The sequence below is a fragment of the Procambarus clarkii genome, chromosome 43 (genome assembly GCF_040958095.1).
Source record: "Procambarus clarkii isolate CNS0578487 chromosome 43, FALCON_Pclarkii_2.0, whole genome shotgun sequence".
In the NCBI taxonomy this organism is placed as follows: domain Eukaryota; kingdom Metazoa; phylum Arthropoda; class Malacostraca; order Decapoda; family Cambaridae; genus Procambarus; species Procambarus clarkii.
In genome coordinates, this window is record NC_091192.1 from 25,558,993 (window position 1) to 25,573,284 (window position 14,292).

At 47.6% G+C, this 14,292-nt stretch overlaps 1 protein-coding gene across 2 annotated transcripts; it reads right to left on the reverse strand.

Moving 5' to 3' along the window:
• Positions 1 to 4,098: 4,098 nt before the first annotated feature.
• Positions 4,099 to 12,366, reverse strand: LOC123755861 (uncharacterized). 2 transcript variants are annotated; one of them, XM_045738769.2, is made up of 3 exons: positions 12,073 to 12,366; positions 6,165 to 7,999; positions 4,099 to 5,605 (listed from the first exon to the last, which is right to left on the reverse strand). In XM_045738769.2, the coding sequence occupies exons 2-3, from the start codon at positions 6,461 to 6,463 to the stop codon at positions 4,372 to 4,374; spliced, it is 1,533 nt and encodes a 510-aa protein (XP_045594725.2). In that variant the 5' UTR covers positions 6,464 to 7,999; positions 12,073 to 12,366; the 3' UTR covers positions 4,099 to 4,371. The 2 variants fall into 2 exon arrangements, with proteins under 2 accessions (XP_045594725.2, XP_045594726.2); XM_045738770.2 differs by having other exon boundaries at positions 12,068 to 12,366.
• Positions 12,367 to 14,292: the final 1,926 nt, after the last annotated feature.

The following is a 14,292-nucleotide window of genomic DNA, read 5'->3' on the forward strand; positions in this document are numbered from 1 at the left end:
ACCTTAGGAGGACGGGCTGCGTGGTGTCCCGTCTTCCCAGCACTCTTTGTCATATAACGCTTTGAAACTACTGACGGTCTTGGCCTCCACCACCTTCTCACTTAACTTGTTCCAACCGTCTACCACTCTGTTTGCGAAAGTGAATTTTCTTTTTCTGAGGTTGGAAGAAAACGTGCTCAGATTGGGGACTTGTTTATTTTATAATGGTAAATAATAAATTAATATATAATAAATTAGTAAATAATAAATTAATAAATAATAAATTAATAATTATTATTATATAATAAATAATAATAACAAATAGTATAATGATAAGCAATTATTTTTAATGAATCAAATAGCTAATTAGGATGAATGATAAATAATTATTGACTAGTGCATAACAATAAAGTATTAAGGAATAATTATAATGAATAATCCTTAATGATAAAGTAGAAATCAATTACAATTAATAACTACATCCATAGGTAGTAAATGAAAGTTGCATTAATTTAATTACACTAATTACAATTCATGGGAATATTTCTTAGCTATCTGCAGGCTTATCACTTTGGGGGTTCCGGCGGAGCACCCCCAAAGATACAGCAAATGCTTAGCATGCTAGAACAAGTGCCCCTTGAGCACGTCTGTGGGCCCTCCCTTTCAAAAATAAAACAGAGGATGCAAAGGATCCCGGGAGGAGGGTGGGCGTTTTGTAAGAGAGCAGCTGCTGGCTTGTCGGGAAGAGGGGCCACGCAGTCTGCAGGCCGGGTTTATATAACCTCGGCTCGTTGCGCGCGCAGCTTGGGGCGGTTAAAGTCAGCTTCCAGACATACGTTCTCTTCCCTCAGAAAACCCACCGTTTTTGGGAAAAACAGTGTTCTTATATTTCTTCGATAGTTTTGTTTAGTTTAAATCTGCGATCTCTTTATTCTTGAAGTTCCGGGTCTTAGGAATTCTTTCCTATCAATTTTATCAATTCCCGTTACTATTTTGTACGTAGTGATCATATCACCTCTCTTCCTTCTGTCTTCTACTTTTTGGCATATTTAATGTCTCTAACCTCTCCTCGTAGCTCACGGGAGACATCTCCCGTCACGCAGGGTGCAGTCGCACCTCCACAGATCTCCAGTATCAGCTCTTGATACTGGTAATGGCTCAAAAGGTCCACCACTTACGGGCTATTCATGCCCGTGCTACCTTTTGGGTGGCTTAATCTTCATCAATCAATCATCCTCGTAGCTCTTATCCTTCAGTTCTGGGAGCCACTTAGTAGCATGTCTTTGCACCTTTTCTAGTTTGTTGATGTGCTTCTTAAGATATGGAGTCCACAGAACCACTGCATATTCTAGCTTTGGCCTAACAAAAGTCGTGAACAATTTCTTAAGCATTTCACTATCAATGTATTTAAAAGCAATTCTGAAATTGGAAAGTGTATCATAGGTTGACCTGGTTGACCAGTCCAGCAACCAGGAGGCCTGGTCAAGGACCGGGCCGCGGGGACGTTGAGCCCCGAAATCATCGTAAGGTCCTCACGCGATGTTCTTTATGTGGTCCTCAGGTGATAGTTTTCTATCTAGAACCACCCCTAGATTTCTTTCTTTATCATATTTTTTTTTAAGATTTTTCACATAATTTGCAGATTGTGTGGGGTCTATGTTCTCCTATTTTACGTTCCATAACATGGCATTTATTCACATTAAATTTAATTTGCCAAGTGTTGCTCCATATACTTATTTTGTCTTCTTGAAGAGTGTGACGAATGTTTCTTAGCTTCCCAAGTATCTTAGCATCATTAGCAAACATGTTCATATTTTTTTATTTGTAAATTTATATATACAAGAGTTCTTACATTACACACAGAAATCACAATAACGTGATGCATCAAATGAACAAATCCACAAGGTCGTGGATTTGTTCAGCTCAGTCGATTAAGGCAGCGTCTGGGATGCTCCCGGACGCAGGTTCGAATCCTCGTCACAGCCCTTGTGGATTTGTTCATTTGATGCATCACGTTATTGTGATTTCTTTGTGTAATGAAGTAAGGGCGAAGAGGGAGAACGGCCTATTGACATAGCTCGAGTGCATGGGGGGAGTTGTGTAAAACCCTGGTTTGTGCCTCGGAGAGGCTGCAGGATCCAGTAAGTTCAGTAGAACTTCGGTTTCAACTCTTTTTGACCATGTCGTAGCTCAGTCGATTAAGGCAGCGTCTGGGATGCTCCCAGACGCAGATTCGAATTCTCGTCACTGCCCTTGTGGATTTGTTCGTGTGTTTACCGTGTGTATTTACCCGGGATGTTTACCATGCCCTGGTGCAGTCGACTAGCACGCGCCTGAGAACACGCAGCGCATAGGTTCGAACCCTCATCAAGGCTCCTGTTGAATTTGTTCTTACATTCTTGCACAGCCACTAACACGCGTAGTGTTTCGGGCAGGTCATTTATCCTAATTTTCCCCGGAATACGACCCGCCAAATCGTTTAACAAGAAGGTACCCATTCACTGCTGCGTGAACAGAGTTAAGTTACAGTTAAGGATTGGCGCCCAGTCAATCCTTCCCGGTCAGGAACCCAGGCCAAAGCGCTCACGAAATCCCGGGCGAGTGTTTTACCACTGTTGTTGTTGTTTTAGATTCAGCTACTCGGAACAAAAGTTCCAAGTAGCACGGGCTATGGTGAGCCCGTAGTGGACTTACCTGGCACAGGAGCGGGGCTGTAACTGTTTTACCACTGCACCACGGGGACTACTGGTATAATTGTGTATTCCATCTAGTAGATCATTTATGTAAACAATGAACATTACCGGTGCAAGAACTGAACCATGTGGCACTCCACTCGTGACATTTATCCAGTCCGAAACATTGCCTCTGATTACTGCACTAATTTTTCTGTCAGAAAAAAATTCATCCTTGTTAGAATCCTCTCTGTCACTCCTCCAGTATGTTATAGTTTCCAGAACAACCTCTTATGTGGAACTCTGTCGAAAGCCCTTTTTTTTAGGTCCAGATAGATGCAGTCAACCCAACCATCTCTTTCTTGTAAATTCCCTGTGGCTCTATCATAGAAACAGTAAATTCGTTACACAGGATCTTCCAGATCGAAAACCATTCTGTTATATAATTTTTCTCCAGGTGTTCTACCCATTTAGTTTTATTTTCCAATATTTTTACTATTACACTTGTCAACGATACAGGTCTATAATTGAGGGGGTCTTCCCTGCTACTAGGTTTGTTGATTGAAACTATGTTAGCCTTTTTCCACACATCAGCTATGTGTGGACAAATAATAACGTGTGTGTGGAACCTCCTGTACACAGGGATGCCTGAAAAATCAGTTGAAGTGGAATGCTGAGCTCAGGTGCACAGAACCTATGGTGAAACTCCATCTGGATCAACTGCTGTATTCTTACTTTGCTCCTTGAGCATTTTTTACACTTCGTCTTTAGACTCGTCTGTGCTCCATGGTGTTCTCTGGAATTATTATTGTGCCCGGGGAGTGCAGGGACGCGGGTTCGATCCCTTGTATTCCCTTAATATTTTCTCACATGCTGAGAAGTTTGTCTGGTACTGTTTATTAATGTTTACAATTACAAATTAAATGAATTGTTGTAGTTTTTGTTGTTAAAGATTAGCTACCTGGAAGAAAAAGTTCCAAGTAGCACGGGCTATGGTGATCCCGTCTTAAATGAATTCAATCAGAACAACATTTTAACCCTTTTTCAGAATACATGTGTATGAAATGTCGATAAATTTTCAAAATTTCATTTAGACTGTTCAGATCTGGTACAAAATATTTAAAGCAAGCGCAGGATGCTCACATTATGTATAGTTTAAAATTAAAATTATATATATATATATATCAATCACAATCCTTCAGTATTTAAACAGTTTACAAAGTGCATAATTCAATCACAAGAACGTAACGAATCTCACTAATAAATGTGCCTGGGGAGTCCCATGGATGCAGGTTCGATCCCATTGTATGGCCTCAATATTTATTCATAGTTTACAAATTGTCCAAATTGTCGGTGCACAGAATGTCCAAATTACACACATAATGTGTAACACACACAATGTGTAACACAATGTGTAACAATGTGTAACACAATGAGTAACACACATGTGTAACAATGTGTAACACACATGTGTAACACAATGTGTAACATAGATGTGTAACACACATAATGTGTAACACATATAATGTGTAACACACATATAATGCTGTGCCCGAAACGCTATGCGTGTTAGTAGCTGTACATGAATGTGAAAATACCAATCATATGTAAGCTCACCAACCCATTGTACCTTCTTGCAAATAAATTATTATTATTAATGTGCGGGAGATGCAGCTTCCACTCCCAGCAGCAGGTCTCAGCCAGACTAGTCCTGTAGGGCTCAGATGACCTCCTCAATTGTTGACAAGGAGGACCTTGAGGGAGGGTCCTCGGAGTCAGGAAAAAGGGTGTAACTGGAGGGTAGAACTAATGAATCTGAGAGATGAATAGATACACTAGATGGAAGGTTTTGGGAGTGGGTGGGATTGATGGAAGAGACTGGTATAAGGTCATCATTTAGATGGATGGAAGACGCTGGTGGGAGTGAGGAGTCGCTGGAGGATATGACTTCGAGAGCGATGCTGGAGCCTCCCTCTGGGCCCTGGAGGATGGCATCTGGAGAGGAGATGATGAACACGGGGGGCGAGTGTTGTGAAGGAAGCGCTGCTGGGGCTGGGGGAGACTTCCGTCGGGGCAGACCGTAGCAACTGCAACATCGAGACTGTCTATAGACCTTCAAGATACTGAGCCGCATCGCTCGGAGGAGAGTCCTGAGTTCGATGCGGAAAGTTTCGTTGAATGAGAGGAATAAAAAGTGTGTGAGGTGCTCCCCTATCAGGAGAAGGTTTGCCACTGCACGAAACACCTCCTCGGAGTAGGGACCCCTGCAGTTATTAATGTTATCAGCGTAGAAGGTGGCGTGGACGGTAGCAGGTACGGTACAGAGGATGAAGGTGGCGGAGATGGCGAGGGCGATGTAGATGCTGGAGTAGGCCTGGCCGCGGGTCCTGATGGTGGAGGCAGCGTTGTGAAGGCGGCGGTGCACCAGCCCGGCCACGATGCCGCCGTTGAACACCAGCACCAGGATGATAGGCGCTACCAACACCAACAGTCCTCGAAGTACCCATAACACCACCCGCCACGAACTCTTCCTACTCAGGTAGTGGAGGTCGTCGTTGATGACCCAAATCCCCCCCTCACACCCCTCACTAGGGTCCTCGGTCCCGCCATTCCACTCCCGGGATTCCGAACACGTCACCTGCACTTCGAACAGGTGCTTCAGGTGGATAACAACACACAAGAGTGCCGTGACTATAACTCTAATGCGAAACACTCGACGATTCTGAACATCGTGGAACCTCTTGAAGTTCCAGAGTGCGAGGAACCTGTCGTAGGAGATCCAGAGGATGATGTAGAGTGTGAAGGTCTGCAGGATGTAGAAGAGAGTGAAGAAAAAATGGGCGAAGTAGATGGCAGCGGAGTAGGAGAAAAGGCGGCATCCGTTGAGCGTGATGACGGTGGAAACACTGACAACCAGGATGACCACGTCTGAGGAGAGCAGCAGCAGGTAGTAACTGCGGGAGGAGACGACAGACGGCATTAAGTGTACCCATCACAAGCTCACACGTGAGAGACTAATCATAGGGAAAGAAAAGGAATGTCTACTCGGTAAAACGTGACGATCAACATATATGAACCTGCCTTGAGCAGGTTGAAAGAAATATAGCTGTCAAATTTATAGTCCTCAGTTGATATTTAATTTTCGTTGCTCAATACTTTTAATTCATGATTCAAAAATATTTCAAGACTTTATTTAATAATATCAATATAGAGAGAATTGATCCAGTCATTTGGATGGTTTTAATAATTTAAACAGTGCATTAAAATCCTGACCTGTCCTATTGCTGTGTACTGAATCAGACAAAATCAACAAATGCTAAATAAATATTGAGGCTGCATGAGGGGAATCAAACCCTCGACCCTGGTCACCTTAGGCACACCCACTATGGATACTACGTTTGCCTGAGGTAATCACAGACGAAGGGTTCCAGTCTGTCATACAGCTCCAATTTTTATTCCTAGATTTATCACGACATTGCAATTTTAATTGTGTAAACAAATTATTTATCTCACGGATTTGAAGGTTTTGTTCTGAGCTTGCGCCTTGTGAGGAGGAAGATACCGAAGCCGTTGATGACCAGCCCCAGCAGCAACAGTATGGGAAGCAGCACCTCGTACGACACAATCTGTACCCAGGACATGTCGTCTTCCTTGGCAGCTCCTATGACCAGCGAGTCGAAGTCTAAAGCACCGCTGATGTTTATCATGTGAGGGCCTTCTCGGGCGGTCCTGGTGGAATCTGAGAGTCTCCTGCTGTTTTCTGTGGCGTCCTCGATGACTGGAGCTCGGTTGAGATGAAGAGCCCTATCCATGTCCTCGTTGTAGTCTTAGAAGGTGATTGATTCCCAGGAGTTTGCTGCGAGTGGCGTGCTTGGTTATGTCATACGTGATGCTGAAGGATAGAGCCCAGTAAATGGCCACGTTTAACATCTTTGAATCCTAGACTTCGTTAATGCGACCATTGCAATCCAGGATAATATTTACATCACTAAGATACACTGACATCGCTTTGACATACCCAATGAACATCACCTGCAACTTTACCGGCATACGCAATCGTAGCCTTGAACACTATTGACGTCCTCTTCAATACCAGCAGATATACGCACATACCATGCCATCACATCATGGGTAGTTCAAAGCTTCAGAGCAGGACGTTCATGTGCCTATACCATAGTACGGAAGGTACCTGGCCTCATGCTCCCTTGTACTCTAGCACTTTTGCGACCTCTGGTCCCGATAACGCTAATGATACCCTCTTGACGGTGGCGGCACCAGCAGTCACCCCACCTACTGACCGGTGGTGGAGCGAGTGAAGTCACCACCCCCTGCCTGGTGATTCAGCAAGCGGTCACCTCCCCTGGTGACCATTGGTGGAGTGAGTCAAGCCACCCCCGCTTGGCTTCCTGGCGTCCAGTGGATCAGTTCTCTGGTGCCCAGCGGGTCAGCTCTCTGGTGCCCAACGGACAGCTCCCCGGTGCCCAGCGGGACGGCTCCCCGGTGCCCAGCGGAACAGCTCCCCGGTGCCCAGCGGGTCAGCTCTCTGGTGCCCAGCGGGACAGATTCCCGGTGCCCAGCGGGTCAGCTCTCCGGTGCCCAGCGGGACAGTTCCCCGGTGCCCAGCGGGTCAGCTCTCTGGTGCCCAGCGGGACAGCTCCACGGTGCCCAGCGGGTCAGCTCTCTGGTGCCCAGCGGGACAGCTCCCCGGTGCCCAGCGGGTCAGCTCTCCGGTGCCCAGCGGGACAGTTCCCCGGTGCCCAGCGGGTCAGCTCTTCGGTGCCCAGCGGGACAGTTCCCCGGTGCCCAGCGGGTCAGCTCTCCAGTGCCCAGCGGGACAGTTCCCCGGTGCCCAGCGGGTCAGCTCTCCGGTGCCCAGCGGGACAGTTCCCCGGTGCCCAGCGGGTCAGCTCTCCGGTGCCCAGCGGGTCAGCTCTCCGGTGCCCAGCGGGTCAGCTCTCCGGTGCCCAGCGGGTCAGCTCTCCGGTGCCCAGCGGGTCAGCTCTCCGGTGCCCAGCGGGTCAGCTCTCCGGTGCCCAGCGGGTCAGCTCTCCGGTGCCCAGCGGGACAGTTCCCCGGTGCCCAGCGGGTCAGCTCTCCGGTGCCCAGCGGGACAGTTCCCCGGTGCCCAGCGGGTCAGCTCTCTGGTGCCCAGCGGGACAGTTTCCCGGTGCCCAGCGGGTCAGCTCTCTGGTGCCCAGCGGGACAGCTCCCCGGTGCCCAGCGGGTCAGCTCTCCGGTGCCCAGCGGGACAGTTCCCCGGTACCCAGTGGGTCAGCTCTCTGGTGCCCAGCGGGTCAGCTCACCAGTGCCCAATGGATCAGCTCCCTGGTGTCATATATGGAGGTGGTCTGGATGAAAGAATTGCTTTTAATAGACCAGGAAGAGAAGTATCAGGAGAGAGTGCCAAGCCATTACGACTATATAGCACTTTAATAGACCATTAGCTTATGTACATAAATTTTTTAGTATAGTAGATTTTATATCAAATAGGAGACGAAGTTACCTTGTCTTTACCTTCACCTGAATACTACTTTAGATCCTGTCATGGTGTTCACGCCCATAGTATGTACTACTACTACTGCTGCTCCTGCTACTGCTGCTACTGCTACTGATGCTCCTGCTACTGCTGTTGCTACTACTACTACTGCTACTGCTGATACTGCTGCTACTACAGACGCTACTACTTTACAGTAGTTATGAGCACAGGTGTGTACAGGTACAGACTGTAGAGGGGTTCTGGTCTCCTAGTCCTAGCCATAAGTGGACACACATGAGCCAGACGTCCACGCTTACTCTGGTGGTAGTGAAGATGCCGAGAACAGAGTAGCTACCTCAGGCGACCACTGTATTGTGGGTTAAAGAACATCCGGTATTGTGGTTGTCAGCTTCCCCTGGTGTGTTGGTGACGGTTCTTGTGGTAATCCCCCGCTCCGCCACCTTATTATCATACCTTATCCCTTGTGACATCTTTAAGAGGAGTCTGACCACAGCCCAATGTCCAGGAGAGAGAGAGAGAGAGAGACACCCTGTACCTTACCTTGAGGTTACCTTGAGGTGCTTCCGGGGCTTAGCGTCCCCGCGGCCCGGTCGTCGACCAGGCCTCCTGGTTGCCATCAACCTAATGTCCTTAACAATGTCCTAATGTAACCTAATGTCCTTAACAATGGTCAGCCTGTTGGTCGCCCAGCTGGGATCACAGTCAACTGGAAGAGCGTTAGGACTCGGTGTGGGACTACACGTGTGTATCAACCCTGGCACACACCTATATTGACTTGGGTGTTGCCTGTGGCTGGTGCTGCCACCCACAGGGAATCAGTCAAGTCTTGTAAGTACAGAGATCTGGATCACCCACCTCTATTTTGTCCCCATTGCTTCCGAGACACTTGGCGCCTGGCATAACAGTGCTACTAACTTTATAAAAGATCTGGTTTTATGAAGGATTCTAAGCTAATCAGAACAAGAGACCCTAGAGCTGCCAGATTCCTTTTCCTGCGCCTCAGCGTGACGATACAAAGGGGAAATGCACACGGCATTCATGGTTCCTGCCTGTCATCTGAGGAGCTGGACAGTCTGTGACAACCATCTTTGTACCTTGTATGTAACCAATATTATAACCATTTTTGTGTAATAAATTTTCAAATGAAACAGTTATACAGACATACACACACACACACACACCAAGGCGATTCTGGCGGGACCAAAGAGCCAGAGTTCAACCCCTGCAAGCACAAATAGGTGATATATATATATATATATATATATATATATATATATATATATATATATATATATATATATATATATATATATATACTATATGAGCACCCGGGGGAAGGGCTCCCCCCAGGTGCTAATATCCCCTATACTATACTAAGTATATATTCATATGTGTGTGTGTGTGTGTGTGTGTGTGTGTGTGCGTGCGTGCGTGCGTGCGTGCGTGCGTGTGTGTGTGCGTGCGTGCGTGCGTGTGTGTGTGTGTGTGTGTGTGTGTGTGTGTGTGTGTGTAAATTATGAAGAAATTAACAGGTGATGAACAATGTCAGACCACGAAGGAGAGATTAAGACAGGAATTTCCTTAAGTAGTTTCGTATTTAATAATACATCTTCAGAAGGATGGATTTACAGTTTTTGTTGTTGTGTATAGATTCCGTTACTCAGAACAAAAAGTTCCATGTAGCACGGGCTATGGTGAGCCCGTAATTGAGTTCGGTTATTCACGATAACCTTGTTACTGGGATATGTGGATCAAAGTTTCAAATGGAGGTGGAGCGTTTACTCCTTTTTACCCGTTTCTTTTTCACTTCTGTTTTAGTACACTGGTTTTAGTCTTGTTTTAATAACATTATCTTGGTGGCGGATGTTCACAAGTGAGTCCCATTCTTCAACGGCTTGCAGGAGATGAGTCACAATAACGTGGCTGAAGTATGTTGACCAGACCACACACTAGAAGGTGAAGGGACGACGACGTTTCGGTCCGTCCTGGACCATCCTCAAGTCGATTGTGAGACATTCTCACAATCGACTTGAGAATGGTCCAGGACGGACCGAAACGTCGTCGTCCCTTCAACGGCTTTTCTAATCATTGTAGTCGCTGTGGAATGTGCCTCTAATGCAGCTGCTGTCGTTAAATTAATGTTGAGTATGATGTATAGGGCCTCAGTGGTTCACAGTCCAGTAAGTAAGTAATGCAATAGTGGCGCCTCTGCTTCTGTTCCACAGATGTGACACTTTAACTATTGGGTTTATTACCTCCCAGCAGCACTTGTAACCAAGTCTGAGTCTGTTTATGCCTACTGCAATGTCTCTTAGTATCCTGGGATTTACAGATCGATAAAGATTAAGCCATCCTAAAGGTGGCACGGGCATGAATAGCCCGTAAGTGGTGGACCTTTTGAGCCATTACCAGTATCAAGAGCTGATACTGGAGATCTGTGGAGGTGCGACTGCACCCTGCGTGACGGGAGATGTCTCCCGTGACTTACAGTTCAGTGTTGTTGTTGTTGTTTAAGATTCAGCTACTGGGAACAAAACGTTCCAAGTAGCACGGGCTATGGCGAGCCCATAGTGGTCTTACCTTACACAGGAGCGGGGCTGTAACTAGGGTTTGTCCAGTTCAGTGGTGTGGATATGTATATATATATGGCAGGAATGAGGTGAGGTGAGAAGCAATGTCTTTAATGAGATAAGGGATGTTAATAAGGGATTACTGAGGTAAATGCAAGTTACAGCCCTGGTCCTGTGTCAGGTAAGTCCATTACGGGCTCACCAATGTCCGTAATGGACTAAGGTGTGTGCACCACAGGCTGGTGTTCATCACAGATCAAAGGTGTTAAGAGTCAGGTGTGTACCTCCACAAATGCACATACTCCCACACACTCGTCAACTCTCCTAACACAAACACTCAACAACTCTTTATTCAGAGCAAACTCACAGTGTCATTAAATGATTTCTAGCTGAAGAAATGATCTTTCAGTTCGTACATATTGCTTCACTTCAGATTCATAAAAGTCCTATATGAGCGAACAGTTTATTACAGTTGGACAGCCAGGTGTGTGACCTGAGCCTGGACCGTGGGTGTGAGAGGGAGTCGGTGAGGGTCAACACTGTGGTCAACACTGTGTGCTGGTGTAGTCTTCCTGAGGACAGCCTTCAGTGTGGCAGTTGCTCCACCTTACTCTCTCTCTCCTGGTTGTTACCTGGTTGATGGGGTTCTGGCAGTTCTTCTACTCCCCAAGCCCGGCCCGAGGCCAGGCTCGACTTGTGAGAGTTTGGTCCACCAGGCTGTTGCTTGGAGCGGCCCGCAGGCCCACATACCCACCACAGCCCGGTTGGTCCGGCACTCCTTGAAGGAAACAATCTAGTTTCTCTCCATGGACACACAGACACAAATATGTAAAAATATAGATTACTTTAATTTAAACTGTGAGATTGAATCAGCGAGCGGCTCGCGGGCCGCATATGAAAGGGTGGTGGGCCACATTTAGAAGAGTAACGGGCCGCATGTGGCCCACGGGCTGCATGTGGCCCACGGGCTGCATGTGGCCCACGGGCTGCATGTGGCCCACGGGCTGCATGTGGCCCATTGGTCGCATGTGGCCCACGGGCTGCATGTGGCCCACGGGCTGCATGTGGCCCACTGGTCGCATGTGGCCCACGGGCCGCATGTGGCCCACGGGCCGCATGTGGCCCACGGGCCGCATGTGGCCCACGGGCCGCATGTGGCCCACGGGCCGCATGTGGCCCACGGGCTGCATGTGGCCCACGGGCTGCATGTGGCCCACGGGCCGCATGTGGCCCACTGGTCGCATGTGGCCCACGGACCGCATATAGGTTTGCGGGCCTGTTGTGAGGGGCCCGTATCCTAGAGGGACCTCGATAGACCTAATATAGCCTAACAAATAAAAGATTCGCACCTTACCTGGTCCTGTGCAGGTCCACGAGTTGTGCACGGGTGCAGGTGAAGCTGTGTGTGAAGACAGGTGCTGTTGCAAAGGTTTACTCGGGTGTTCTTGCTCGACAAGGCAGGTATGAGGTTTACAGATGTTGGAAACTGTGTGTGGGTGACGCAGCTGGTGGCTCAGGTGTTAAGAGCGCTGCGCTCGGGGCGTAGGAAGGTGTGGCGATAACAAGGTGTGGCAACAGGTGTCTCACTGTGGCGGCAAGTACCACAACAACACCTGTCTCGGCCACTCACTCCACGGGGACTACTGCACCGGTGGTGCCTGTGGTGGTGTACTATCCGTCTGCTGGCCGGACGTTCCCCCCCCCTCTCTCTCTCTCTCTCTCTCTCTCTCTTTCTCTCTCTCTCTCTCTCTCTCTCTCTCTCTCTCTCTCTCTCTCTCTCTCTCTCTCATACACACATTAGATACACGCACACACACAGTCCTTAGCCCAAAATTCTGAGCGAGGAGTGGGGATGGGCACATCTGCTGTACCAGGTAAGTCCACTACGGGCTCGCCATACCCCGTGCTGCTTGCAACTTTGTGTTCCCAGTAGCTGAATGTAAAACAATAACGCGGTGGGGGACAAAAAGATGATCTGTACAAACTCGAAGAATGGCCCAACAAATGGCTACTAGAGTTTAACTCGAGCAAATGTAAAGTAATGAAGATAGGTGTGTGGAGCAGGGTGAGTACCCAAGCTGAGAGGTATGAGTTAAGAAGAAAGACTACGGGAACCTCACGTCCCTGGAAGAGAAAAGTTAGGGGAGACATGATCACAACATACAAGATTCTAAGAAGAATTGATAGGTTAAAGACAGAGTATTTAAGACAGGTGGTACACGCACAACGTGTACCGCAACGTTGTATAGAGTTCAACGTCAGTAACAAGTAACAAGATCCGTCCACATTAGCTCCGGACCTCCCATTCAACGTCAGTAAATGCTACATTATGAGGATAGCAGACAGTGAGGCGAAGGAAGGAAGGATTGGAATATAAAGAGAAGGAAGGGTATATGTAAGAGCCTACCTACACCAGAGAGTAGCTCCCCATCTGCAACATGGTATCTTCAGGCAACCAAATTAGAAAGGTTAAATATCCCAAAAGGAATCCACAGAGAAATAGCAGTTAGGTTATATAGACTACGTCTAGGTTACAGATGCAACTGGGAGATTGGTGAACCCCGACAGAGAGAGTGCATCTTCTGCCAAACTGTCACAGAAAAGCCATTACTTCACTATCTTTTGGAATGTAAAGCAACCAATGACCTTAGAAGAGCTTTAAGAGTTCCTGAATCTTGCAGTGGCCTCCCTGAAGCCATCAACACAGCCACTCTCCTGGTCAACAAAGGTGTCCAGCAGCTGGACACCCTCATAAAGACTGTGAAGCAGTATCCTCCCCCGCGATAACAGCTTGATGGTTAAATGCAACCTCAGAATACTGAAAAGAATTACTGAAAAAAAATTGTACCACTTACGGGCTATTCATGCCCGTGTCACCTCTTGGGTGGCTTAATCTTTATCACTCAATCTATATGTAAAGGTTATGGGCTCATTATAGCCCCTGCTACATGGATATCTCGTTCTGAGTAGCATAATGTCAAACAACAAACAACATATATGTACGGAGGGAGGGAAGGGAGAGAGGGAGGCAGGGAAGGGAGGGAGGGAGGGATGGAGAGTGTAAGAGAGGGAGGGAGACCCAAGACTCACCGGACGCTGGGGTATACGACCACCAGCAGCACATGAAGGTGCAGGAGCGAGCCTCCTGCCTCCACTACCACCATCAATGTACTCACCTAGTTGTACTTGAAAGGGTTGAGCTCGGCTCTTTCGGCCCGCCTCTCAACTCTCAATCAATCAACTGTTACTAAGTACCAACTAACTTTTTTCACACACATACACCCAGGAGCATAGCAGCTGTCTAACTCCCAGGTACCTATTTACTGTTAGGTAATAGGTACATCAGAGTGAAGGAAACTTTGCCCGAACCCCGGTCCCTAGGTTGACGAGTCTAGAGGGCTGTCCACTGAGCCACCAGCCCCAGAGTGTGCTCACTCCTCCCTGGGACGGGGCGCAGTCTCCAATACCTCGTGTTGTACCTCACTCTCTCACTTCAGTGTTTACAACTGCTGAACATAATTGATCAAAGCTGGAAGGAGCAATTACGATACTCTTGTGTTGTCACTCTGCTTCA